Source organism: Ailuropoda melanoleuca, chromosome 5 (genome assembly GCF_002007445.2).
Source record: "Ailuropoda melanoleuca isolate Jingjing chromosome 5, ASM200744v2, whole genome shotgun sequence".
NCBI lineage: Eukaryota > Metazoa > Chordata > Mammalia > Carnivora > Ursidae > Ailuropoda > Ailuropoda melanoleuca.
In genome coordinates, this window is record NC_048222.1 from 27,171,243 (window position 1) to 27,198,706 (window position 27,464).

A 27,464-nucleotide genomic window follows, 5' to 3' on the forward strand; every position below is an offset into this window, starting at 1 on the left:
CAGTTCCATTTCCAGTTGTTTCCAAGCCATTAAATTCTTTCCAGGCGAGATAAGGGGCCCGCCCACCCCACCCAGGGCGTGTCACGTGTAGTGAGTGGGGGGAGGTTTAGATGGACAGAAGCAGGGAGAGCCTGGAAGGGGGACGGAAGGAAGACGGAGCCCCTGTGCCCCTGGAGGCATCTCTCAGTCAGCCCAACCCCGCTGAACCGTGAGTCATGGGTGCAGAGCTCTCAGCCAAGAACAAGTTTTAGGATCCTCTCGGCAGGCTCTGTGCCCTTCCCAGACCTGGGAATCCTGATTCTGCTCCATTTCAACCCCCAGACCTCCCTCCCAGACCCTGCAACCCACATGTCGAGAGACTCCCTCTGGCACCTTCCTGAAGACCTAGCTCAGCTGCTCCAAACAGAGCACTTGGGATCCACCAGCACTTTCCTCCTGAGGGTCAGCGGGCCACTAGCTCAGCCCCTAGTCCCCGGTTTTCCCCCTGTCCGACCACTGCTGAGTCCTACCTCACCGACAACCACCTCCACCCTGGTGCCACCACCTGATCCTGTCACCCTGGCACCCACACCCCACTCCACGTGCGCGCCCACCCGCACACGCACACACACTCACCACCCTCCAGACACACCCTCCACAGGGAGGCTAGTCCCCAGGGCAAGGTCCCATTTTCTCTGTCCTAACAGAAAGTCCCTGCTCTGTGAGGCTCTCCTGAGAGCTCTCCTGCTACACCTTTGCTGGAGGTGTAGGGATAGGATAGAACCCCCACCGCTCCCAGCTCTTCCTTGTTCTTCCAGAACTCTGTTCCTTACCTGGGCAACAGGCGACTGCAGTGCCTCTGCACCTGCTCTGTCCCTGACCTTGGGAGGGGAGTTCTCAAGGCAGGGCAGGGCTACCGTGCCTTGGCAGCCCCGAGCTCCCTGGAGGTCCACTTGCTTGTTCCCTGCAGTAGGGGCTCACTGAGCTGCGACCCAACCGTAGATCTCGGCAGCGACAGCAAGAAGGAGGGAGCCTGCAGCGAGCAGGGGGAGGAGAAGGGGAGGACCAGCATGAGGTCAGGGAGGGGAGCGGAGATAGGGCAGGTCCTCCCACCCCTCTAGTCCCTGCCAGGCCCTCCCAACGCCATCGCATGCCACCCCTCCTCCCCTCCCTGTCTGGGATCACTGAGTCCCACAATACCCTCCTCTTGCCCCCTGCATGCCTGGTCCTAACTCCCACATCCCTTCCCCGTCCCATTTATACTCTTCCTCCCACCCCGATGTTTGCCCAACCTGACATCCCGAATCGGCATGCCATTTCTCCTTTCCCACCGTTTCCCCACCTGTTGCTCCTGCTCTCTCACCGGGCTCTCCTCTCTACCAACACCCTTCTGCATGGCCAGCCCCTCTCCCTCCTCCTTCCCTGGCACCTCCTCTCCCACCACTTTGCTCCAGCTTGGATCTTGCCCCACCTGCCTGTTGCCCAGCACTTGCTCTTTCTCTTCCTGCCATTCTCTCCTGGCAGTGCAGAGCAGGGGGTGGGGGTGGGGGTGGGGGTGGGAAAGAAACCTCCTTCCCAAGCCCAAATCCCTCCCCAACATGGGGGCCTTCTCTGGAAATCCTTGTCCCCACCCATCCCTGCCTGGTCCCATTGCTCCCACCTGAGCCCCTCTCTTCTCCTATTTTGACTTGCCCTGTCCCTGCACTGCCTCTCCCCATCTGTTCTCAGTCCACTGCCTGTTCTCAGCTTGGAGTCACTGCCCCCTTTTCATTCTCCCACCTCAGCAAATTCCAGAGAAATGGCAGATGAGGCTTGGGTACTGGCTGGGCAAGGGCTTGGCTGAGCACCAGGATATCTAAGACTTGGGAAAGAAGTTGGGGTTCAGGGGAGACAGGGAAGGGAAGCCAGAAAGTTAGGAAGGAGGTTTAGGAGAGAGGCTTAGGGAGGAGACAGAGCTAGAGGCGGAGGCAGATATGAGGGTGGGGGTAGGAATGGCAGGGTGAAGTCAGAGGAAAGCTGAAAGGGGTGAATGTCTGGATGCTGCAGGGGAGCTGCAGGGGTAGGGAGAGTTGGGGGCTGGAGAAAGAACGTACTTTGACCTCAGGCAGAGGACAGGGCAGCAGACACACCCCCATGTAAGTCTGCTGGCTGTTTCTGTGGCCCCATTTCCCCTTGTGCTCACTGCCGTAACCAGGGGCTGAGACTTTTGCCACAGAAGGGAAATATCCAGGTTGAGGGATCCCCACCCCTGGTTTCACGAGAGTTCTTCTACCCCACTAAACCTCACCGTTGGGGAAGAGTTTGGCCCTTTCACAGGTGATGGGTGAAAGGGACGTGAAGGTACCCGTAAGTGTCTGAGTCTGCCACTTGGAGCTGGAGCACAGGTGTTTGCACCCCAGACTGGATCACCCTGGTTGCAGGGCTGTGTTGTTCCTGGGACAGGGCACATTGGCACAGCATGCGGTGGCCACACGGCCAGTTAGCAACCTGTGGCTGAAGCCAAAGACTTGCACAGACTCTCGCATGGGTGTCCCCGTGTGTCCGTGTGTCTGGGTGGGTGTGTCTGTGTGTCTGGGTATGTGTGTGTGTGGCTGTTTTTTTCCTGGCTTTGATGGGGAGGATGAAGTCAGCATCTTGGACGGAACTGGGCTCAGCTTCCTTCCTCTGCCTTGGCCCAAAGCCCCCAGAGCCTACAGTAGGCAACACTTTCCCTCTGATGGGGTGGTGGGGGGCGGGGGGGCGAGGGAGAAGAACATGAAAGGGTGAGGGAGGGTCTGAAACGGCATTACTTGGGGAGAGCAGACTGCACAGAGGATGGATTTTCTCTTACATCCCCAGATTTCAGTAATTCTGTCCCATGGTCATACCATTGTTTGCCCTATGTCTTTTTTTTTTTTTTTAAGATTTTATTTATTTATTCGACAGATAGAGACAGCCAGTGAGAGAGGGAACACAAGCAGGGGGAGTGGGAGAGGAAGAGGCAGGCTCATAGCAGAGGAGCATGATGTGAGGCTTGATCCCATAACGCCCTGAGCCGAAGGCAGACGCTTAACCGCTGTGCCACCCAGGCGCCCCGCCCTATGTCTTAATCTTTGTTTTATTATTTACTAAGTATGGTCACCATAAGTATACTGGGCCCACGGAGTGGCCAGGAGACCCTGGAGATGTGAGAGCTCTGAGGATGGCCATGGGGTGTTTTGGAAATCCATGGCTAGGGACAGATGGGATACCAGAGTCTCAGAGAAGAGAGTGGGAATGCAAACATTATAAGGTTACAAGGCATTTGAGGAAGCCACTGGAAGCTTAACAGACATAATTCCAGGTTCTGAGGTCATCATAGTCTAAAATTTGATTTAGCCCTGGATTTAGGCTCTTGCAGGAGCTCCTATCTCACATATGTTTGCATCTCATCAGGAAAGCATCAGACCTTGCATAGCACAGGTGCCTAATAAATGCTTATCACTATTGAACTGTGAGAGGACTGGGTGAGAAGGAGTTAGGGTGAAAGGGAGTCTGGTAGGAGCCCCAGGCATGGAGGCAGGGAGGGCTAGTGGGCAGAGCCAGTGGCCTTCACTGAGGTGCTTCAGGTGATGGGTATAGAGATCGGGGCTGCTGACAGCTGTCCACGTGCTCTGGCTGGTCTCAGAATCCTCAGTCCGGGTGTCCTTGGCTTTGGGCTTCCATCCTTGAATGATCCTCCTTGTTCCTGTCCTGACCTCAGGAGGATACAGGGTAAAAGGTATAGATGGGAAGGAAAGGGAAAGACAGGGAGAAGGGAAGGAACACAAAAAAGAATGAGGGCAATTAAGGGCAAGGACCTGAAGGAAAAGAGAGGGAATGAGGAGAGGCCAGGGGCTGTGATCCAAGGGAGCAGTCCCAGAGAGGGGGAAGAGAGAAAACAGTTGTACTGGCTTCCGTTGACAAAACACTTTCCAACACAGTGCAGGCTTTGATTAATCCCACTTTAGCTGAGGAAATGGAGGATCACAGACGTTAGGTGACCTGTCCTACGGACTTTGCTAGCGGTGGTGAAGGTGGACCTCAACCCAGGCTCTCTGATTCCAAAGCCTGTATTCTCTCTTCTCCCCCCAGGAATAGCCTTGAAAAGATGGAAGACTCAGGGCAGAAACTGAAGGGGCTTCTGGAAGAACTTGCTTTCGAAGGAAGGCTGGAAGATCAGGCTTTTGAAACTTTTTTCTGCATCCAGTTATGATGCAGATTCAGTAAGAAGAAATCACCAAGTCCAGCTGGGGGACCAACATTCCACTACTGAGGAGCTGATGGGGAGGGGGCTGGGAGGGAAGAGGCAGCCTGTGAGATGAGAGATGGGAGAGAACCAAGAGGCTAGGACTGGAAAGGGGCAAAAGAGCCACAGAAGGAAGGGTTTGGACCCTTAAAACTTCTTTGCCTGGAGACACGGGTGTGGGGAGAAGGGAGGAGGGAGGACATTTCTATCTCGTGACAAAAGAAAGTCACACAATTGTTTTGTTCTCTGCTCTGGGGCGGGTGGGCGCCTATATTTACCAGAGGGACCAAGGTCGCTGTGGCAACCACACATCTGGGCCCCGGAATCCAGATGTGCTGTATCCAGAAGCCATAGCAGAACGATGAGGCAAACATCAGGCTCTCCAGTCCTGGCCCCCACGACTGGGAAGAGGACAGGGGGTTGGAGTGGGGAAGGGGGAGGGAGGGGGAGAGGGCCGAAGCAGCGAGGGAGAAGAGAGGAAGTTGTGGACCAGGAATGCGAACAAAGGAGTGCAAAGGGAACTGGGGAGGGGGTGGCATGAAGACGGAGGAGTTGAGCACAGGGTCAGCAGCAGGAGAAGAACAAGAAAAAAGAAACAGAAAAGGGAGCAAAGCAGTGGGGAGGAAGGGCAAACTACAAAAGGAGCAAGGAACAACAAAAGCAGAAAAGACCCGAGCCCCAAAAAGAAGGTGATGACTCCTGGCCGGGCGGAGGGCAAAGAGAGGTGGGAGAGGAATCTAGAGCAAAGTGGGAGAGGCGATGGGTCTTGGATGGTAAGAGGAACAAAAGGCCAGATCTTGAGGGAGGAAAGCAGCTCAACAGAAAGACAAAGTGGGCCTGGGACAGGAAGGGCCAACAGGAGGTGCAGGAGTGACTGTGGTAGCACACTGAGGGGGCCTCGATAGCCTGGGATCGGGCTGTGGACTGGGATCCGTGGGGGCCTGGAGCGTGGCAGCCAGAGACTGACCTGCCTTCACCCTCCCACCTCGCACTCCCTGGCTCCATGCCCCTCCTAAGCCTTCCCCCACTCCACTGACTCAGCCAATAGTCAACTGCCAGTTCACACTAGAGTGCCAGCTGTCCCCTGCCATTCAGCCAGGGGTACAGTGGGCCCCACCGCAGGGCCCCCCATCAGAGATGCCAGCATTCAAGCACCTCCCTGCACTGTGGTCAAGACAGGAGCAATGGCACAATGGAACGGTGATGAAGCCAGCTTGGGTAACAGTGGAATAGAGAAAAGGGCAATGTAAATGGAAAGAGACAGGTGTAAGGGCCAAGGGTCAGGTGTGCCTTTCACCAACCAGGCACTGTGGACCTCTTTCACCCTCACACCAACCATGAGAAGTACGTAGGAGTATTCCGTGCTGCTGATAAGGAATGTAGGCCCAGAGTGTTTAAGTTACACATCAAGGCATCCACTGACAGAAGGTAAAGCAAGGAATCCAACTCAGGTGTTCTGCCTCCCAAAGCCTCATCCTTGCACTCATTGCCTGGATGAGGCTCCAGGGAGGTGGGGACAGGAAGGCCCAGAAGCCAGGGCTGCGCTCCGGAGGGAGGAGAGGCCTAGTTCCTGGGAGCCCTAGTTCCAGGTTGCCATAGTTACTCAGTCTGTTTTCACCCCAAACACAGTAATGGGGAGTGGGGGAGCCTGGCTGGACACGTGAGGTTCTCCCCTCCTCCTTCAGGCCTGGGCTTGTGGCCCGGGCGGCCCCTGTCCAGTCATCTGGGCGTTGAGCCCAGGCCCAGCCCACACCCTCTAGCTGACCCAGGACACTCCTGCGGGGCCAGGCCTGAGGCGCTGCTGGACAGGAGCTGCTGACGGGATCCCCCCAGGTGGAGTGAGATTTGGCCCCTCACCCTCTGTCCTGAGCCCCTTCCTCCTAGTTAGAAGCACAGCCTTTCCTGCCAGATCCGTTCTCATCCTTTTCTTTCAACTGGACTCTCAAGTCTCAGTGTCCTCCAGTTTAGGGCCGAGAAGATGTGCCTCAACATCCCCCCTTCCCTCCAAACACCACCCCCTTCTCCACTGTGGCCCCTCCTTTCTGGCTTACAGCCCTCTGGCCCCAGCTCCGCTGTTTGTTCAAGCTGCTCATCCTGGAAATCAAGGGAAGGGAGGGAGAACCTGCTAGAATGCAGGGGATCCAGGGAGGCTGCTCACCCCAAAGGGCGTGGGGCCCCCTGTCCTTCCTGTTTACTCAGACACATTCCAGGAACCTGTATCCTCAGGGCTGTCACGCCATGAGACACCCCCCCACCCCCCCACCCCCCCGGCCGCTAGACACAGACATACCCCAGTGTTGTAGGGGCGGGGACAAGGGGATGACATGAGGTCTGGGATCTCACCCCCACTCTATGTCTTCAGTGCTTAGTTCTCTGATATATTGGCCCTACAGAAGCCATTTCCCCAAATTCTCCGTCATGAGCCAGGAAGGTAGCCACCATTCCTTCAACTCCCTCCAAGTTGTTTATTTAATAATAAAAAAGAAGATAGTACACATACATAAACCTGATCTCCCACCACCACCCCTCCTCTACTCCCAGTGACTAGCTCTAAAATGTAAAAATGTCCCTTGTCCCTCCTGGGGACTAAATTCCCACCTCCACCCCCCCCCAATAGAGAAACAAAAGAATAAAGAGTGTGTAGGAGGCCACCCACCCCAAAACTTCATCTCACTCAATACCCTCAAAGAGAGAAGCAGGAATTAGGGGTTTGGAGAAATGAGGAGCCCTATATTCCAAAAAGGGGGTAAGAAGAGAGGTGAACTGCTCATCTCCAGATAAGTGCTTAACCCCACACCCTGTCTTTCCTTTATGAATTGCCCCAAGCCCAGGGATCGGAGAACTTGGAAAAACCCCACTTGTTTGCCCCCATCCCCCCCCCCAGCTCTAAGTCAGTGTGAGTTGAAGAGGTCAGGGGTGATTGAGGTAGAGAGGCTGGTGGGCCTGGCCGGCTGCCGAAGCTGGCAAGGGGCCACCTGTGGCATTGCCCGGGGTCGAGGATGGCTGTTTTCGGAGTGAGGGGGGCACCGTGGAGGTCTTGATGTGAATCACCCTGGTGTCCATGACCTCACACTCGATCTGCATCATCTCCTCATAGTCCCCCGGGGCCCCCCGGCCTGACAGGGTCTCTGTGAGAAGGAGGGAGTTAAGCAAGAGGAAAAGGGCAGGCAAACAGAGGAGAAAAGTAGGGTGGACAGGGAGGGAAGGAGGGGCAATGGGGAGGAGGCAGATCCACATCAGGAGGTCAATGAGAGGGTAGGGATGGAGTTGGTGCAGGGAGAGGAGAAGGGCAGGAAAAGAAAATGACATCGATGAGTCACAAAGAATACATATGATGGAGGTCACAGGGGAGAGGACATCAAGAGAAAACAGGAGGTGAGAATCTGGCAGTTCCCAGCCTATCCCCTCAGCCCACACCTACTCAAGTGCCCTCATCAAGGGACGGCCTGCACCCTCGTCTTCCTCCCATGTCTCCGGAGCTCAGTTTTTCTCTCCACCCGTTTCCTGCTTCTTCTCATAGGGGAGTCTAGCCTCAGCCTCTCTTTGGAATGGCCCACTCACTCCATTTCCCCCTTAACTCCTCATGTTGGCTCTATGAGAACCTCCCCCTTCCTCGGTTTCAGGACTCGTCCCCAGACCCAGCAGGGAGAGAATTACCATTGGGAGCCATGGCAGGCATCACCAGGGACATCTTGGGCCGAGAGGTCTTGTTGTGGCTGATGGCAGGGAGCAGCAAGTGGTCCTGGGAAACAAAGGGGCCACGCCGGGAGGCTGGTGGAAGAGATGTGGACAGGCTCCCCACCCCTACTCTAGAGCCTCAGCCTGAAGACAGACTGCTAGATAACCCAGGGTGACAGGGATGGGGCAGGGAGGAACTCACCCTTCGGAAGGACACAACATAAAACGTGTCTTCTCGTCGGTCGATTGCATCCAGGAACTCTGGCTGCGAACGGTCTGGGTGGCGATACAGCTGCAGCTGGCCCACAGAATCCCTAGCCAGGTGGGGAAAGAGGGTTTGGGAGGAACTAAGCCCAATGCCCAGGTCCCACTAGGGAAGGTGGGAGAGGATGAGAGAAAAAGACAAGGAGACCCCAGTGGATGAGGAAGTTATAATGCCACTGGTGGCAATGACGATCGGCACAGGACATATTCTGGGAGTTTAGCTCTTTAGAGTGAAACCTCCCTTAATAACAGACAAGCACCCCCATAGACTCACCTCTCTGGGGGCCCCGGGGGTTGGGTGGGGACTGCCTTAACTGGAGGCGACTTCTTCCGTAGCTGAGACTTCTGGAAGGAGAAGTATCTAAGGATGTGAAGAGGGTGAAGGCAAAAGGGAAAGAGAGACAGCCCCTGGAAGCTGACGTCACCTCACACCCACCCTTCCACTTACCCCAAATGATCCCTCAAACCTCCACAATGAAGTGCTAACTCAAAATCCCTAGGACATTTAGTCTTCCAGTGGGCCTTCCTTGAGCTAGTCCTAGCCCTTCCTACCTGTCTCTCCTGGGCTCTCTGGGGAATCTTCCGCCGGCCTCTCTGGTGGCGCTGGACCCAGCCACTCAGCTCATCAGCAAGCCTAGGGAAGCAGAGGCGGGGTAACACCTCAGCTCTGAGCCAAGGCCCCCATTTTCCCTGCCTGCACACGGCAGGGAGAAGAGAGGGCAGGGAGGGCTGGTGTTTCAGCACACGACAGCCAGGCCACCGCGGAGGGGCCTCAGACGCTCAGGGAGGACGCCCCCGCCGGGAGTCCCCCACACCTCAGAGACTCGGTCCGGTTGAAGTGCCGGCAGTCAGAGGAGAGGAAGAGCTGGTCCAGGTCCCTCAGCAGCAACTCCTTGGCACCCCCGGAGAAGGCTGTCAGGTTCCTGGAGTGAGGCAGGAAGCGGGCAATGAGCTGAGGCTGCTCCCCTCCACCAGGCAGTGATGGCAAGAGAACTGTGGCTCCCCTCAAACAGAAAAGGTAACATTTGGGGAGAAGATACACTCAGTACCGCCGAAAAAGAGGGCCCACTCCTCACCTGAAACTTGGCCGGCCTGGAGTGCTGGGCTGGGGCTCCTCAGGGCCCAGGGAGGAACCCTGGAGGGGTTCAACTCCCTGAATTGGCTGTTGCATTGAGAACTCCAGCAAATGTCTCCGGGGCTGAGGCTGCTCTCCGCTCATCCGAGGAGAGATGGGAGCCGGAGGAGGCTCGCTGATGCTAGGGATAAGGAATGACAGGGCGTGAGGAATTCCGGCTTTATTGAGGGGCTGCTTAAGATCCTGGGCTCTACGGACAGCCTGCCTGGGTTCCAGTCTATTCTGCAAGAGTGAATCTCCTCACGTGTGAGATGGGAATAAGAACCATCCCTACCTCATAAAGCCAGGAAGCCTGAGGAACTCAGTAAGTGCTTAAAAGTGACTATTTTTACCAATGTTATTAGCACCATCTGCTCCAGGTGAGGACACACCATTTGAGAGAAATGAGGGAATGAGAAGGGACTGGCAGGACGCACCGTCAGTACTGAGGACACCAGTGCTGTCTGTGTGTAAGTGGGATGAAAGGCACTGTGCCAAGGCAGGCAGCGTGGAGGGTGGGCTCCACCCCGAAGCTTTTGGGGGGGCCAAGGAAGGTCTCACCTGACGGGTCCAAAGTTGAAGGCGATGAAGAGAAGGAAGACCATCATGCAGACCACCTTCCTGTTTCCAGACCCTAACTTGAGCTCGCTGTTCTAAGGTGCAGAGAAAGAGCCCAGAGAGAGGGTAAGTCATCCCAAAGGAGCTGGTATTCCCACTGGCCTCCCAAGGACAGACCAGCTTACCTCAGCCAGCAGGGCCTCCAGCCGCCGCCGGAGGGCAGCGTTCTCCCGGCGGAGCTGCTGGTTGTCGGCCAGCACGGCCTGTAGCCGAGCCTCCAGCCCCTGCAGATACTCCTTCTTCTTCCTCCTTGACTGGCAGGCCGACTCCCGGTTCTTGATCATTCGCTGCTGCCGCTTCAGCAGCTTTGCCTAGGGTACCCGGAGGGCCAAAAAAGGAATGACAGATGGGCGGGAGCGGGGCACTATGCCACCCGACTTCAGGGACTGCTCACCCCACTGCTCACACCGGCCACTCTCCTGCCTTCCTGTCCTCTACCTACACAGCCAGAGAGGGGTTGTTCCTCTCTGCTAAAACATTTCAAGGAAGGAGCCCTTCTCTCAACCGCTCTGTGCTCCTGGTCCTCAGAGCTGAGAGAAGTCAGACTGTAGGAAGAACTTCCTCCATCCTGGTTCCCGGTGGAAACTCAGTTCCTTTCCTTGGATGGGGGATCTTCCTTTCTCTCAGTTTTCCTTTTTAAGGGCCCACAGCTTAACCTTGCTATAATTAAAGAATACTTTACCTGGTTTTCCCCTAGGAAACAGCCTCCCTCTTCCAACTACTGCCACAACCATAACCCAGTATGACTCCCCCGCCTTAGATTTACAGACACCATTCCTGTTTCTCCATCTAGAGTGACAGCACAACTAAGGATCCTCAAACCACAGAGTCGATGTTGATACTCATATATGAACCGAGATCCACTTGATCTTCAGGACCACCTTATGGGTTTGCTTCCTCACTTTTTGTTCCCTCCTCATTCCACAATTCTCTCTCCCACGATAGACTTCCCTCTTCCCTTCCCATTAACCAGTCTTACCCCTCTCCTCCCCAGTACTTACATCCACTTCAGGTGGGCAGGAGTTCCCAGGCATAGGGGCTGGAACAATGCTCTTCCTCTCAGGCCTTGGAGCCGGGGGGGCCGGCCCCTCAGGCTGGACCCGAATAGCACCTTGGATGAGGACAACTGGGGAGACTGGGGCAAGTAAACAGGAGGAGGTGAGAGCTGTAAGTCAGGTGGAATTCTTGTGTCCACACCCGCACCTGAGCACCCAAGGGCTGGGAGCCTCAATGGCTGTGAGCTCCCCGAGAAAGTCAACTCAGCCTGTGTCCTTCTCGCCGCCTTTAGTACCTGGGGGTGGCTGGACAAGGGGCTGCAAAAGGATGGTGGTGCTGGGAGGCACAGCTCTGGGTGGCATCGGGACGGTGGTTATCACCACAGGTTTGGGCTGCAGGGGTGGCTTCCGGGTGGGAAGGGCTTTGCCTGAAGGAAGGAAGGAATGTCAGGACTAGAGGCCTCCTGCCAGGGATCCCAAGGTGTCAGGAGGCCCCATTACCTAAGGGGCCATCAGAGGATGGGCCCATACTGATCTGGACACCTCCAAGTGGGGGGCCTAGGACATCCTGCAGGAGACACCCTTGAGGGGACGGTGACTCTGTCTTCACTTCCAGTACCTCCTCTCCTATAAAAGCCTGTGTTGGGCATTCCAGAAGATATGTGAGTCAGGAGGAGTGTCAAGGAGAAGGAGCTGAAAAAGAGAATGCTTTCATACTTCTGAGAGTCAGAAGGAACTCAAGGAACTCACTGGAGTGTCTGGAAGGAGAAAGAAAAGTGGATGCTCACCTGGGTGGGGGACTCCGCTGAGAGCAGGGAAGCCTCAGAGTTGATGGAGGAAGATGGAGAGACAGGTTCTACCTTGGTCTGGACATCTGTGGGGGGGTTGGGACGAGACAAAATGCTGGATATCAGATAAACACTGAAGGAGAAGAGGATTAAGAGGATTAAGAGGGGATAGAAGACACGGTCCTTTCTCCTTGTACCAGAAAATAAAGCTGGCCCTAGGCATGCAATCCAGAAGGAGGAGGAGCCATGGGCTCCTGATCTGCTGGCTCTCTTCCTACCTCTTTATCCAGGACTTTCCTTTCTCCTTCCCTAGCTCCAGAAGCCATCACGTGTCCCTATGCTGACAACAGCCAAGTCTGCATTTCTACCCTTGACTGCTCCTGTGTCCTGATCCTGACTCTCTAGGTACCTGCTGGTCATTTCCTTTCTCATGTCCCCCCATGGGGCTCACTCGTATCCCTTCACACAAATTCCATTTCCACTCTGTGAGCCTCCCAGGCACCAAATTGCAAAGACTCAGTCACCTCTGAGTCTTCCCGGCCTCTGTTAAATCCATCTGTGAGACTTGTTGATCACCCCACGTGGGCAAAATAAAACTCATCCAAGGGCCAGATTCAGCCCCAAGTTCACCAGTCTGCCACTAACTTTGGTCCATACCACTCATTTAGATTCTTATTTATATAAGTGCCAATATTGCTATATTAAAATTTCAACTTTTTTTTTTTTAAAGATTTTATTTATTTATTTGACAGAGATAGAGACAGCCAGGGAGAGAGGGAACACAAGCAGGGGGAGTGGGAGAGGAAGAAGCAGGCTCATAGCAGAGGAGCCTGATGTGGGGCTCGATCCCATGACGCCGGGATCACGCCCTGAGCCGAAGGCAGACGCTTAACCGCTGTGCCACTCAGGCGCCCCTAAAATTTCAACTTCTATTTGTGGATAGGTAATACAGTCATATGATACAGAACTCCAAAGGACCAAAGGGTAATTCAGTGAAGTGGATCTCCTTCCCTTCCTCGTCCACCAGCCACCCAGATGCCTTCTTAGAGGTGACCACTATTTGATTATTAACCACGTGTTATGACCCTCACAAGACTCTCCAAAAACAAGGATTATGTCTGATGCTTCCCGTCTATCAAATTGATGGGTAAAGCACAGTCCCTCAAAAAATACCTAATTTATTTAGGGGAGAATCTGACTCCTTGGCAAAGTCATCAGCAATCCGTTTGCTATGAAAAGGTTTTCAAATCCTATCTTGTTTGTCCTCTTTGTAACTCTTAATAATGTGTGGATATGGTCTGTTTATCTCTCCAGACCCACTCTGCATCCTTCCCTGCCCCGCACTGAGGCCGGGGAGGAAAACATGAATGGATTAAATCACGGACTCCCCTGCCCTCTAGCTTCTGGTTGGAGTTCAACCAAAGAGAGGCAGTGCCAGGAAACCCTAAAGCCACTTTGCAGTCCACACTCAACATGTACAGCATTGAATTCATCATCCTCCCGGACTGGGGGGCGTGGGCTCTTACAGTATCTATCTGCCCTAGAAAGAAACCCAGGCATCCTCTTCAAATCCTATCCTAGAAGTCAATGCAATTCATCCATCCTACTTCATTCTTTCTGCCTCCTTTATCCAAATATCCTACTTGATTAACTGCATCCAGTCCTGCCTCTCCACAATCCATTCTCTCTACTCTGCCACCTGAGTCATCCTCCTGATCACATTGCTCTCCTGCCTGATTCTTCAGAGGCTCCCAACTGCCCACAGGATAAAAGTCCCTTAGCAGGGTGCCCACCTGTCCCTGCAGCCTCTGCAACTCCTTGCCATTTCCCACTCCCTCCTCACATCCACTCTGAAGAGATGCAAGTTCCATAGACACACACAAACACACACACACACACACCAACACACCAATCCCCACATTCATCTATTCATCTTCTGGCTAATCTCTATGTGTCCTTCAAAACTTGGCTCAGGAAACCCTTCCTCCAGGAGGACATCCCCAACCCAGCCCCCATCAGGTGAGCTGCCCCTCTTATGAGCTTTTGTGGCACCCTGTGATGTCTATCCTGGAATTCCCACACCTTCAGCGACTGGCGTGTATCTTTCCCCTCCCACCACACTATAGGATTCTCAGGTCAGTGTGGTGCTCACATCTTTTTTATCTCTGTATCCCCAGCACCCTGTCCAGTATGTGGCATGGAGTAGGTGCTCAATAAATGTTTACTATGTAAACACTTAAGAGGAAATAAACTTGATAACACTTAAAAATAGCACAAATAATGTCAATTGTAGAATCTAGGAGTTGGGTATATGGTATTTCACCTTTTCTGTATGTTTGAAAAATTTTACAATAAAACATTGGGGGGAAAATATAAATAAATATTCCCTAGCCTGTCCGTAAGTTTTTTTTTTAAAATGTAAGGCAACAGGAAGTTAAATCACACAATAGGATACTAGGGATGAGAAAAAGAAAGAAAAACCATCCCCATCTCTTCAGGGCTGACCTTGCTGTGGTTTCCTAAAATTCTCCCTCCCCTTTCTGGCCTCTTTCCTGGTGATCTGCTATTTCCCCTCCCCACCTTTTCCTCCCTGTACTGTTGCCTGCATCCCCTCCCTATCTATACACACACATACTCTGCCTTGGTAAAGCCTGGGGGTGGTGGCAGGCTGTTATTACCTGAGGCTTCATCAGAGGTGGGACCCACATTGATCTGGACAGTTTCAAATGGGGATGTTGGGTCATCTCCTAGGAGGCAGAGTGGGGGTGCCAAGGACTCTGTCTTCACAACCAGCACCTCTCCTACACCAGAAGCCTGGGTGAGAGTGGGAGGTGAAGTGGGGGTGGGGCACAAAAAATAAAAGAAAATAAGGGAAGGTGTTGAGAGCAAGAGCAAGAACAAAAGCTTTAGAGCTTACTAATTATTTGACATTCTGGTTTAAATGATACTAAGCATCTCCCAAAGCTGTCTCTGGCCCCTTGTTTTCTCTTTCTACTTTATTCCTGGAAGCGTTGATGAAGTCTCATGATTTCAAATATTGCCTTAAGAATGGACAACTTGGGCAAGAGCGATTCTAGAATTCTGAGCAGTTAAAAACTCTTCTTCTCAGCCCCACCATGGCTGCCACATATCTCCATATATTAAAAAGACTCCATCTTTTTAGACAACTACACCAGAGACATGTAAAATGAGAATATTAAAGAAATTCAAAGGTACCACCACTACTCTGACCTATAGCAAAAGAAATATTTTCTCAGCACCTATGGGTGAAGGGAATGGAACACAGTCCCTGCCACAAACAGTAGAAGGAGGGCGATGGCTCTCACCTGGCTGGGGGGCTCTGTGGAAAGATGGGATGATTCGGAGCTGAGGGAGGAAGAGGAGCAGGGGGAGGATGGCTCAGACTTCACCTGAAGATCTGGAAGAAAAGGGTTAGGGAATCAGCAGGAAGCAGAGCCTAAGGAGTCCAAGAAGTGTCCAGAGACATGGAGGTGGGGATCCCCTCACCTGGGGCAAAGGGGAAAGAACACATAATAAGGGACTGAAGGAGAGAGGAGTGCACAGGCATTTATGAAGAGGAGGCGTGAGGATACAGGGAGTTCCGCAGTTCCTGGGAAACAGTGAAAAGTGAGGGTTTTGGAAGGATGAGGGTATCACAAAGGATATCTTTATTTTTTATTTTTTAGATTTCATTTATTTATTTGAGAGAGAGAGAAAGAGAGAGAGAATGGGGGGGGCGGGGCAGAGGGAGAAGCAGACTCCCCGCTGAGCAGGGAGCCTGATGCAGGGCTCCATCCAAGGACCCTGAGATCATGACCTGAGCTGAAGGCAGACACTCAACCAACTGAGCCACCCAGGTGCCCCTCAGAAAGGATATCTTACCTGGGAAGATAGGCAGGGGGTCCCAAGGCGGCTCAGGGGGGCTGACATCCATCCCCACATCCAGGGAGCTGCTGCCAAACTGAATAAAGGAGGGCATTAGATGGCAAGAATGTGAAGAAGGTAACAGCTCCATCAACTCTGGTCTGGGGCTGAATCCTGGTTCCAGGGCAACTCCCACCCACCAGAGGTTAGAGACAAGGCTCGGGGGGCAATACCGGGACATCCTGCTCTGGGCAGCGGAAGAGCTGCGTCTGCTCCTCCGCCACATCATCCAGGCCAGTGTACAAGGTGCTGTCTACAAGAGATGCAGAGCGTCAGGGGGGTCGTCCGGTGGCCCAGCCTACAGATCCACACACAACCCTGGGCCCATCCCTCATTGGCTCGGCTCAGCCAGACCTACCGCCCGCCCACTTGAAACGTGATACAGCCAAAGAACTTCAGCCCCTCCTTCCCCCACCCCGGAACAACTCGACGTTTCCGCAGGGAGCAGAGGTGTTTCCCAACTCCCGCATCCCCCGAAAGCACAACGAGCCCCCCTGCCCCGCCCTCCTTCGGGTGATGGATTCCGTATTAGCCCAGCCTTCTTCTGTGGACCTCCGCTTCCTCTCTGCGTGCCTCAGGAGCACAGCATGCCACAGCCCTCCTCCCTCCCCGAGGCCTCACTCCGCAGACCCCAGTCCTCCGGGCTCAGCAAGTTGTCCGTGAAAAAACGTGTTGGGTCCGCAATCTCGCTGAGGAGCATCAGTTCCGCCATCTTTCTCTCCCGCCCCCCAACCATGAGACGGTTCCCAAGGCCCGCCTCTCCCCATCCTCAACTAATCAGTTGACTCTTAAAAAAAGGGGCGGGCGTCCCGGAAGCTCTACCGACCAGTAAGAGACTTGGGTGCTGAGTACATGAGGTGGCTGGACAGGCCGGGCCAATGGGAGCGCGGCAGGAGGATAGCACTCCCACTCAAGAGGGCCTTATAGTTTGCGCATGCGCCGAACAGAAGCCAGCAAGAGAGAGCCTGGGAGTTGTAGTTCCCGGTGTTTAAAGGCCCGCCATCTCCCCAGTAGGTATTAAATTTAGTAGTTTATGTATCTTGCATTCATCCTCGGATATGGATGAGCTCCCCCAAATGCAGCACACATGATCATATGGCTTTTTATTGGTAAAGCAGGGAAAGAGGCGCACTGAGACCATTGCTACCTCCCTAGGAAGGCAAAAGCTGGGAATGGGACATGGGCTGAAACCCTCCCTCTGTCGCCTCAAAATCTCACAGCATAAACCACAATTCACAGGTTCCTGTCTCTTTTAAAATTTAATTTTTAATCAGCCAAACATCTTGCGCAGACCCTGAGCCAGCCCTGCATCTTGTTTCTTCCCCTGAATGATCACCTTTCCGAGCTCCTCCTGGGCTGCCCGGTTTTTTGGGTCTACCGCCAGCACCTTTCTGAGGTCAGCAGTTGCTTTCTCGAGGTTCCCAAGGGCAGCCTGGGCAACGCCCCTTCGGTACAAGGCCTTTAAATGGTCGGGCTCCCGCTCCAGCACTCGGTCACAGCTCTGGGCTGCCAACTGCGGCTGCCCTAGCAACAACTGACAGGCAGCCAGGTTGGCATGAAGAACAGTTCGTTCTGGAGGGCCAGGTGGGGGTAAAGTCAGTAGCAGCCGAAGAGCCCGGCCATAGCATCTGGCAGCCCCTTCAGGGTTCCCAGCTCGAAATAATTCTGTGCCCCTTGCACGTTCTTCCCTGGCCAGGGCTTCCTTCTCACTGGCCTCCAGCTCCCAGGAGTCCCTGCCCTGAGTGAAGGAGGCCAGTGTGAGCCTGAAAGGAGATTCAGAATGCTCAGAGAGCTGAAGCTCTGCCTCCTCACCTTGACACATGGACTCCAAGCATTTCTCTATGAGCTCCCCCCAAGTCCCCTCCCTCCACGGGCCTAACCCCATAGTTATCTCTGTCCAGCCCTCTGGCAGTCCTGACCCAAAAGGAAACCCAAAAGCCAGTACCCGGCAGCAGGAGCCCAGCTTAGGTTTATCCAAGCCGTGGCCACGAATTATGATCTTCTTAACAAAGCTCCCATCGGGACAGTACCAGAGATCGGAAGCTTGAAGGGGCTCTGGCATCTCACTGGTTGATCCATGAGACTTAGCAGAGTCTCCTTGAAGTCCAGCAGCCAGTTTTTCAGTCCCTTGAGGTTTCTCTAGAATTTGGCTGGCTGGATTCGGGCTCACTCTCAGCTCAAGGATTTCAGTAAGAGGGTCTTGGGGCTGCTGCCTAATCTGGGTAGTTGATTCAAGGTTCTCCTGGGGGTTCTTTTCACATTGTTGTTGTGGTTGAGAGGTGTCCTTCTCTCCCATTGGATTGACTGGTGGCGTCTCCATTTGGCTGCCTGGTCCCTTCCACCGTGGGTGAACAGTTTTGGTCGAATGGGATGATCAGTTTCAGGTCAGCACCTGAAAAGAAAACCAAAACAATGCTAATGGCAGGATTCTTATTTAGATTCACTTTTCGTCCTCTCCCGTCCTTCTGGGACCCAGGCCCCCAGTCCTCAAAGTCTTTTTTTTTTCCCCCTCCAAAAATCTGTCGGGCTCGAGCCTCCTTCTGTCCACCCACGAACGAAGCCAGACCTAATCCAGAACTATAAATTCCACAAATCCCTGCGGCTCCGGTAGCCGCCCCAACTACGGACACCCGATCGAGTCAAAAAGTACCTAGGCGGCCAAAACGCCTAGCCTGGTGGCAATAGCCAGACCGTTCGAATCACCTCTCCTTCCGAAGCTAAGTCCTTCCTGAGTACAGCCCTCAGAGTCTTGCTCCAGGCGGAGAGGACCGCCGAGGGCCAGGGGCATCTGGGGACAACGACAGCTAACGCACGCTGGAGCCCGCGAGGCTGCGAATCTAATCAAATTCCTGGCAGCCAATCCGGAGGAGGGAGAGGGCTGGTTGGCCCGCCTTTTGGAGGTGACATCATCCCCCCTCCCCCGCAACCGAGAAGCTCCAGGCCTTAGCAACCGATCCTGGCCGAATCAAACCCAACTAGGCGGGGTCCGACTGACCAGGTTATTGAGACTAAAAGTCTGGAGAAATCCTGGAAGGGGAAATTGGGGTTCATGAGGGAGAGTGAGGGAATGGCGGAGCTGGTGGTGAATGATAGCGGTAGCAGTGTTTTTCTCTGAAGACCTCAGGCCCGCCTGTGCTATTCTCCTTGTCCCCGTGTTCAGGGCTTCTTGCCGGAGCCACCCAGCCTGGTCCCTGGCCCATTCAGTCCAGGGTGCGGCAAGAGAAACCCTCAGGCCTCTTTCTCCCCGACTGCCTTTATCCCCTTGTGGGATCACCTGAAGCTTCTCCTTACTTGTCCCCTCATATTCATCATTTGCTTTCAAGTTTTACCCTCAGGAAATCTTTTTTTTTTTTTTTTTAAGATTTTATTTATTCGACAGAGATAGAGACAGCCAGTGAGAGAGGGAACACAAGCAGGGGGAGCGGGAGAGGAAGAAGCAGACACATANTTTTTTTTTTTTTTTAAGATTTTATTTATTCGACAGAGATAGAGACAGCCAGTGAGAGAGGGAACACAAGCAGGGGGAGCGGGAGAGGAAGAAGCAGACACATAGCGGATGAGCCTGATGTGGGGCTCGATCCCATGACGCCGGGATCACGCCCTGAGCTGAAGGCAGACGCTTAACCACCGTGCCACCCAGGCGCCCCTTCCCTCAGGAAATCTTAGTGCTTTTCAAACTTTGATGTGCATGCGCAGGTTCTGATTTAAGGAAGTCTGGAGGGGGCGGGGGGNCTCCCTCCCTCCCTCCCTTCCTTCTCTAAAGTCTACTTTATTCAGATTTCTTACTTTTTGCCCAATGACCTTTTTCTGTCCCAGGATCCTACCCAGGATACCACATGCCATTTAGTCATGTTTCCTTAGCTCCTCTTGACTTTGCTTTTTCTCTGCCCTATTTTTCAACCTGTTTTGAACTACTTTTCAAGAGATGCTCTTTTTCTTAAAATTTTAAAAAATTCTTTATTTAGATTCAATTTAGCTAACATTTACTATATTATTAGTTTCAAGAGTAGAATTTAGTGACTTATCAGTTGTATATAATACCCAGTGCACATTACATCACCTGCCCTCCTTAATGCCTATCACCCAGTTATCCTCTCCTCCCACCCCCTCCACCTCCAGCAACCCTCAGTTTGTTTCCTACAGTTAGGTGTCTTATGGTTTGCCTCCCTCTCTGTTTTCATCTTATTTTATTTTTCCTTCCCTTTCCCTCTGCTCATCTGTTTTGTTCCTTAAATTCCACATATGAGTGAAATCATACGATGTTTTTTTTTTCCCTCTGGCTGATTTATTTCGCTCAGTATAATGCCCTCTAGTTTCATCCACGTCCTTGCAAATGGCTAGATTTCATTTTTTGATGGCTGAGTAATATTCCAATGTGTGTGTGTGTGTGTGTGTGTGTGTGTGTGTGTGTGCATCTCACTTCTTTATCCATTCATCTGTTGATGGACGTCTGGGCTCTTTCCAAGTTTGGCTATTGTGGACATTGCTGCTATAAACATTGGGGTGCGGGTGCCCCTTTGAATCACTATGTTTGTGTCCTTTGGATAAATACCTAGTAGTGCGATTACTGGGTCATAGGATAGATCTATTTTCAACTTTTTGAGTAATCTCCATACTGTTTTCCAGAGGGGCTGCACCAGCTTGAATTCCCACGAACAGTGTAAGAGGGTTCCTCTTTCTCCACATCCTCGGCAACATCTGTCATTTCCTGACTTGTTAATTTTAGTGGTTCTGACTCGTGTGAGGTGGTAACTCATTGTGGTTTTGACTTGTATTTCCCTGATGCTGAGTGATGTTGAGCATTTTTTCATGTGTCTGTTGGCCATTTGTGCGTCTTCTTCAGAGAAATGTCTGTGCATGTCTTCTGCCCATTTCTTGAATGGATTCTTTGTTCTTTGGGTGTTGAGTTTGAGAAGTTCTTTATGGATTTTGGATACTGGCCCTTTTTCTGTTAAGACATTTGCAAATATCTTCTCCCATTCTGTAGGTTTCCTTTTAGTTTTGTTGACTGTTTCCTTTGCTGTGCAAGACCTTTTTATCCTGATGAAGTCCCAATAGTTCATTTTTGCTGGTTCTGCATTTCTAACAAGCTCCTGGACGGTGATGCAGTAGACCCATGGACCACACTTTGAATAGCGTGATTCTAGAATAACTCATCCCGTTCTTGTCACCCTTGCTCTGTGCCCTTTCAGTTTGTAGTATATTTTGCATATATAACTGGTAAAACCTGACCCATTGGGTGTGTCAGTGAAAAACTGGTCCTTCTCCTCCTGATAAAAGATGTAGGTCCCTTTTGTGATTCAGCCTTGCTTGACCAGCTCCCAGCACAGGCTGGGGCACCACAGCTCTTCAGGGAAGGAGAATCCTGCTCTTAGTACCTCACTTTGGCTCCTTCTTCAGTTTGCTCTCTAATCACCTGCCATTGTGCCCCAGGCTACAAGGACCATATCAGGATAGCCAGAAGGGGAGGAGTTTCATCAGTACACACAGACTTGTGTCAAAACAGTCCTCTCCCTGTTTTGTATTGAGGCTTAAGTCACTAACCTAGGCTTTTGCTTCAGTTTTATTTCTGGGTTCTGTGTCAGAATAACCTTAGTCCACTGCCACCTCTTCCCTATGGCTAAATACTCTGATTCTTGTAATGCCTGGGCTCTTAGTGAAAATTAATCCACCTTTTCTCCCTCCCTTTTCCCCTTTCCATTTCAAGGATTTTTGGAAAAGGCGGGATGTTTAGAATGAGTCACAAAAGGTTTGATTGCAGCCTAATCCCTGGACAAAGTTTGGTAATTTGTATTGTGTGCCTTAACTGAGAGAGCCACTCTGATGACCCTTCAAAGATGAGCTTCTCTCAATGAGAAGAAACTGTACTTTGCTACAAATATATTGCTTTGTAATGTCCCCTTATTTTGTGTGTGTATGTTTCCGTTCCAACAGACTCTACAGGCAGAGGCCTTGTCTCTATTTCTTTTGTGTCATCTCATTCATTCATTCATTCATTCATTCAACAAATGCTTATTGAGCACCTGCTATGTTCCAGGCAGCATGCTAGGAAGTGGGGCTACATAGATGAATGAGACTGCCACAGTCCCTGCTCTCAGGAAACTCCTAGTCTGGCCAAGGGAATACTAATTACAGTGGCATGAAGAAGCGTGAGATGCTATGAGAGTGGATGAAGGATTAGGGGATATTCCTTGGGGGTGAGACATTTTTGCTGCCATTCAAAGAATGAGTTGGAACTGAATCTCAGTTCTAATAGACCCCATATTGAAAACCACTGACTTAGGGATCCCTCGTCACCTGACTATAAAAACACATACAAACATAGGCACGTAAACTCCTAAAAAAAAAAAAAAAGTAATCCAAATCATCCAAAATGAAAATATTTTTATTTTTTAAATAAATAAAATTTGAATTTCATCAAAATGAAAACACAGGGTTTAAGTTTTATGAAAGAGGACTCAAAATCCTCAGAGGAGAAATCCATGGATCTTTAGATTCCCCCAGGTTTCAATTTGAGGAGTAAAAGGGACCAAGATGTGAAGACTCAGAAATGGGGAAGAGCACAGGTTCTTCCACAAAGTGTTGCTGCATGAATGTTAACTGACTCACTGCTTGCTGTCTTCTGGTTCCCTGCCCCTTGAGCCTCATTATGCTGGGGCTCAGCTCTCTAGGGATAGTCAGCGAAGAATTAGGAAGAAGCAGGGAAACAAGCTAGGAAGATTATATCCCCCGGCCTGATTAGAGAACATGGGATCTGACGAGGACATAAAAAGAGGATAACAAGTGAAAGTTTGCTTACCTGTTGGGGTAGAAGCTTGGATGGAGGAGTGAGGACAGAGCAATGTTTCTTTTCTCTTTCCCCTAAAGATTTGAGAATGAACTGGAAGAAGATCAGCCTTGAGGCAAGGAAATGAAAATGAACCTTCTCCAAGTGACTAGATTCAATCCCAACTTCCCACTACAAGTGTCCTCTGTTCTCTCTCTTGGTGTTGCAAGGACAAACCTCACCAACACGTAAGTGTATGGATGCTTTGGGACATGACTTAGCCTGTGTCTGTCTAAGACACTTCTCCTGCCTCAGGTGAGAGGGATGGGGGAGGGGAGGAGCACACAGGAATCTCTGGAAAGGCAATGAGATTAAGCAAGACTGTGTTAACAAAGTCAAAGTCAAAGGGGCATCTGGGAGAATGGAAGGACTTGGGGGGTGGGGTGTCTCTACTTCTGCAATCTGTGATTATGGACAGTAAACCCTATGCTGGAATAATTTTCCCTTCATCCAAGTCATTATAGGGGGCATTTAATGCAGTTGAAGATCTTTCTGAGGGAAATCCCCATATCTGACAAGTTTCTGAGGATTTGCCTATAAATGTTTTTAAATCCCACCTGGATTTAAGGACCATCCGTCCTTCCTTCTTTCTGAGGCAGCTCCTTCCGAGGTGGCTCAGAGGATCTGGCCATATTCTGCTACTCTCCTTGCCCTATCCCATAAGGGCGTTTTGTGTGTGGGTTGTTTTTTTTTTTTTAACTGAAGTATAGTTGACACACAATGTTACATTAGTTTCAGGTGTATGATGTAATGATTGGACAGGTCTATATGTTATGCCATGCTCACCACAAGTGTAGAGACCATCTGTCACTCATACAACACTATGATAATACCATTGACCATATCTCCTATGCTGTACCTTTTATCCCTGTGACTTATTCATTACGTAACTGGAAGCCTGTATCCCCCTCTCCTTCACACAGTTTGCCCATCCCCCGGCCCCCTCCCCTCTGGCAACCCAGTTTGTTATGGGTCTGTTTCTGCTCCATGGGGGCATTGTTTTGCCTTCATCAATGATCTAACCTGATGGCAGAAGCAGAGAATAGGTTCAGGAGCTGGTGCAAGATAATTTGTGAGCTAGTGGTTTCTACCTGTTCTCTTCACACACACACAAAGCACGTGATACCTGCCCTCTAAATGGGTGAAGTAAGATTCTTAGTCATTCAATAATCTTTACCGAATATTCAGAATTTGTCAATGAAACATGGAGATACAAAAAGTTGAAAATAGAGCTACCCTACGACCCAGCAATTGCACTACTGGGTATTTACCCCGAAGATACAAATGTAATGATCTGAAGGGGCACCTGCACCCCAATGTTCATGGCAGCAATGTCCACAATAGCCAAACTACAGAAAAAGCCCAGATGTCCATCAACAGATGAATGGATAAAGAAGATGTGGTATATATATACAATGGAATATTATGAAACCATCAAAAATTGAAATCTTGCCATTTGCAACAACGTGGATGGAACTAGAGGGTATTATGGTAAGCAAAATAAGTCAATCAGAGAAAGACGATTATCAATGATCTCACTCTTATGTGGAATTTAAGAAACAAAACAGAGGATCATGGGGAAGAGAGGAAAAAATAAAACAGGAAAAAAACAGAGAGGGAGATAAACCATAAGAGACTCTTAATCATAGGAAACCAACTGAGGGTTGCTGGAGGGGAGGAGGGTGGAGGGATGGGGTAACTGGGGGATGGACATTAAGGAGAGCATGTGATGTAATGAGCACTGGGTGTTATATAAGACTGATGAATCACAGACCTGTACCTCTGAAACCAATAACACATGATATGTTAATTAAAATAATAATAAATAAATAAGAAAAATGGAGATAAATACAGAGAACCCCACCGGCAATCTAATAAAGGGTAAGGTGTCCTAGTTTACAAAAGATCCAGATACACGGGTGAAAGTGATAAGTGGCAGGGAAGTTATGTCCAACTCGGGGTGATCCTGAAAAGGAGTCCAGCGGGTTGAGCCTTGGAGGATGGCCATTATTTTGACCTGCAGAAATTGAAAGGATTTATACAAGGCAGGCAAGAGAAGGAAATGAAAGCCACTTTACATTCAGTATTATTCCTCTCTAGCTTGTCAATCTCAGCTTTCCCAGACTATTTCAATACTCTGTGCAGGCTGCCCTGTCACCAGGCATCAAGCTGGCTGGAATTTTTTCTACCCTCACATTCCCCTGCATTCCATGCTCACCACATGGAACCATATGCTGCACTTACTCTCTGCTATTTAGCATCAGCATGAGAGACAAAAATTCTAGCTTTCCAAAGGCTAAATAAATTTCCCCTTCTGTTTAGCTTTGGTGGTTTCTGTGGTTTTAGTTCTGCTGGGATTTATGTCAAAATTGTTCCTCCCTCCCCTTTGCTCCCAAAACATTTTGCTTGTGTATTCCTTATAGGCAGGGTTTTCAGGCAGGATGAAGCTGTGAAAGGCAGACTTTTCCACAGTGAAACATTTAGTGATAAGAGCTGCTCTCTACTGAATCTTGACCATGCATTATGACCACAATACCAGGCACAGTGCTGTTTTTAATCAAGTGATGAGGAAGAGCCTCTTTGTGGTGGTGATATTTGTGCAAAGACATAAATGATGTAAGGGAATAGGTGCTCAGATAACTTGAGGAAGAGTACCAGGAGGAGAAAAACTGGAGTGCAAAGGCCCTGAGGCAGGAGGGAATAAGATTTTTATGTTAAATTCATAACAGCTAAGAGAACAGCTAGGAGGCCAGAGTGGGTGGAGCAGAGTAAGCAAGGCAAAAGGTGGGAGGAGATGAAGTCAAAGAGGTAGGGAAGAACAAGGTCAGGGAGGCTTCATAGGCCAATGTGAGTATTTTGGATTTTGTTCTAAGTGTATATATAGTAGCCATCAGAAGGTTTGAGCAAGGTGAGTGAGAGATATCATCTGGTAATTTAAAAGATCACTCTGATTCTGCATGGAGGAAGGACCGTAACAGGCAAATATGGAAGGAGAAAATCCAATTAAGGGGCTAGTCAAAGGACAATGGTAGCATGGAAGTTGGGATTAGGGAGAGGATCAAGAGAAGAGTCCGAGGCCATCTAACATGTAGGAGTCTGGAAGAGAGGTAGGAGCTGTCAGTGAAGACAAAAGGAGCAGAAAATAAGGAACTAGGGAATATAATACTTTCTTTAGTTGGATCAAGAAAGAGTATTAAAGTGAAGAAAGCATTTCAAGGAGGAAGGAGCATTCAACTGTGTCAAAAGTTGCTGATGGTCTAGCCCAGGCTTTCTCAATCTTGGTGCATATATATTACAAAGTAATTTAATGAACATCATGCAGCTTAAGAAATAAAATCTTCCTGGTGGCTGAGTCACTTAAGCATCTGACTCTCAATTTCTGCTCAGGTCATGATTTCAGGGTCCTGGGATCAAGCCCTGTGTCATGCTGTTTGTTCAGGAGGAAGTCGGCTGCAGATTCTCTCTCTCTCTCTCTCTCTCTCTGTGCCCCACCCCCTCACTCTTTCTCTCTAAAATAAATAAATAAATCTTTAAAAAGAGAAAATAAATAAAATCTCCTGTTATTGTTAAAGTTCCCTGTGTGTATTCCTCTCTAATTGGAATTCCTCTCCTGCCAAAGAGTATCCACTATTCTGAATGTTGCGCTTTCACTGCATAGGTGAGTAGAAAATGAGGTAGGTTTTTTTTTTCTTCTCAAAGACAAGCTATGTTATTACATCTTTATGTGATGTTGGGAATGTTTTGGTAATGAGGGGGAAACTGATTGTGCAGGAGAGATAAGAGTTAATTTCAAGAGTCCTGTTTCTGAGAGGTAAGAAGGGACAGGATCCCAATACACAGATGGGGTGGGATACCTATCTGTTAAAGAAAGTTGCTCTAGTTGAAGCCATATCTTTTAGGCTTCCCCCTTCTCCCTTTGTGGTCCCTAAAGTGCCTCTAAGCCTGTAATTCCCAACCTTAGCTGCCCTTTGAATTACCTGGGGATGTCTAAAATATATATATACATATATATATATTGATGCCTGAGTCCCACCTCTAGAGATTGTGATTTAATTGGTTCAGTATGTGACCTGGGCTTTGGGATTTTTAAATGCTCCCAGATGACTATAGTGTATATAGCCAGGGGTAAGAACCAGTGCTCCAAGGAATGCCTGGAGCTCTGTTTAGAAACCACTGCTTTAGTCCAACCCAAGGAGAGAAATTCCTCCTGGTTTGAGTCAGGGGGTGAATTGATCTGAGCCCCGAAAGATAGGTAAATTTTGACCAAGTGGAGATGCAGATGTGAAGGAGGGGAACATCGTGAGCACAAGCTCAGATGTGGTCTGAAACACATGACAAGCAGCAAACAATTTGGTTTGTAAGAGATAGAGTTTAGAGAAAGAGGTCTAAGATTTGAGAATAGCTGGGCAAGGACCTGGGGGTGGGAATGATGAGTAATTCAGTTTGTTTGGAGATTAGCGTGAAGAGAGAAAGCTGGGTGTTTTTAAATTATGGAAGGGGTTGAAGGCCAGATTACAATTTTATAAATAATTGAGTAAGCAATAGGGAACCTTGAAGGGCTTTTGAGCAGTGGAGTTATAAAAGAAATGTGTTCAGGGACAACAGTGTTGAGGGAGACTGGGAGCTACAAGAGGTAAAAAGTAGGGAGACCTTTCAGAGGAGCTGTTGTAGCAATCCCAGACGAGGTCATTTTTCAGACAAGGGCTGGAGAAAAGTTACAGATTCAAAAGATATTCTGATGATAGAATTGATTTGGCTTGACAGCACACCAAAAGTAAAGGCAGGAGGGAGATAGAGGAAGCATCGAGTTTTCAGATAAGGATGATGGGGAAACGGTGCCTTTAACGGAAACAGGGAAGCAGGTTCTCCATGGTTTGGAACATGCTGAGCTTAGAGGATCAGCAGCGTGGTCCATGTGGCCGTATTCCACAGGCACTGGAAGAATGCCTACATGTATGTAGGTTGGAGACTGTCTCAGTCAACTCAGACTGCTGTAACAAAACACCACTGCATGGCTTATAAATAACAGAAA

At 50.4% G+C, this 27,464-nt stretch overlaps 3 protein-coding genes and 2 long non-coding RNA genes across 8 annotated transcripts in view; 2 read left to right on the top strand and 3 right to left on the bottom strand.

Annotated features, from left to right (window-relative positions):
- TNXB (tenascin XB) overlaps positions 1-1,012 on the bottom strand; it is a 67,373-nt gene extending 66,361 nt beyond the window's left edge. Inside the window, 1 exon segment of the mRNA XM_034660499.1 lies at positions 813-1,012. The gene's annotated coding sequence lies outside the window, so the exon portion shown is untranslated.
- Positions 144-4,378, top strand: LOC117802311. Its single transcript, XR_004625438.1, has 2 exons — positions 144-208; positions 4,072-4,378. It is a non-coding gene; the product is annotated as an uncharacterized LOC117802311 (long non-coding RNA).
- Positions 3,034-16,381, bottom strand: ATF6B (activating transcription factor 6 beta). 3 transcript variants are annotated; one of them, XM_034660492.1, is made up of 18 exons: positions 16,228-16,371; positions 15,780-15,859; positions 15,565-15,643; positions 15,009-15,100; positions 14,361-14,496; positions 11,683-11,768; positions 11,396-11,531; positions 11,191-11,322; positions 10,901-11,034; positions 10,025-10,210; positions 9,843-9,934; positions 9,244-9,423; positions 8,983-9,090; positions 8,720-8,801; positions 8,442-8,512; positions 8,106-8,217; positions 7,883-7,967; positions 3,034-3,690 (listed from the first exon to the last, which is right to left on the bottom strand). In XM_034660492.1, exons 1-18 carry the CDS (start codon positions 16,340-16,342, stop codon positions 3,563-3,565), a joined length of 2,034 nt encoding a protein of 677 aa, XP_034516383.1. In that variant the 5' UTR covers positions 16,343-16,371; the 3' UTR covers positions 3,034-3,562. The 3 variants fall into 3 exon arrangements, with proteins under 3 accessions (XP_034516383.1, XP_011235972.1, XP_034516382.1); XM_011237670.3 differs by lacking the exon at positions 3,034-3,690 and adding an exon at positions 6,667-7,353 and having other exon boundaries at positions 16,237-16,381; XM_034660491.1 differs by lacking the exon at positions 3,034-3,690 and adding an exon at positions 6,667-7,353 and having other exon boundaries at positions 16,228-16,370.
- Positions 16,382-16,698: 317 nt separating this feature from the next.
- Positions 16,699-18,465, bottom strand: FKBPL (FKBP prolyl isomerase like). 2 transcript variants are annotated; one of them, XM_019810332.2, is made up of 2 exons: positions 18,310-18,465; positions 16,699-17,998 (listed from the first exon to the last, which is right to left on the bottom strand). In XM_019810332.2, the coding sequence occupies exon 2, from the start codon at positions 17,924-17,926 to the stop codon at positions 16,877-16,879; it is 1,050 nt and encodes a 349-aa protein (XP_019665891.1). In that variant the 5' UTR covers positions 17,927-17,998; positions 18,310-18,465; the 3' UTR covers positions 16,699-16,876. The 2 variants fall into 2 exon arrangements, with proteins under 2 accessions (XP_019665891.1, XP_011235973.1); XM_011237671.3 differs by having other exon boundaries at positions 16,704-17,998; positions 18,257-18,457.
- Positions 18,466-18,546: 81 nt separating this feature from the next.
- Positions 18,547-25,920, top strand: LOC109491325. Its single transcript, XR_002144676.2, has 3 exons — positions 18,547-18,604; positions 22,474-22,620; positions 25,820-25,920. It is a non-coding gene; the product is annotated as an uncharacterized LOC109491325 (long non-coding RNA).
- The last annotated feature ends 1,544 nt before the right edge of the window (positions 25,921-27,464 follow it).

What these genes read in the sequence shown, in the direction of transcription:
- ATF6B (XM_034660491.1), bottom strand. Translation starts at nt 16,342, where the DNA reads ATGGTTGGGGGGCGGGAGAGAAAGATGGCGGAACTGATGCTCCTCAGC. An exon ending in GGAGGACTGGGGTCTGCGGA is followed by an intron (nt 15,860 to 16,227) that starts GTGAGGCCTCGG and finishes CATCTCTTGTAG; the next exon opens with ACAGCACCTTGTACACTGGC. An exon ending in AACCGGACCGAGTCTCTGAG is followed by an intron (nt 8,802 to 8,982) that starts GTGTGGGGGACT and finishes CTGCTTCCCTAG; the next exon opens with GCTTGCTGATGAGCTGAGTG.
- FKBPL (XM_019810332.2), bottom strand. Translation starts at nt 17,926, where the DNA reads ATGGAGACGCCACCAGTCAATCCAATGGGAGAGAAGGACACCTCTCAA.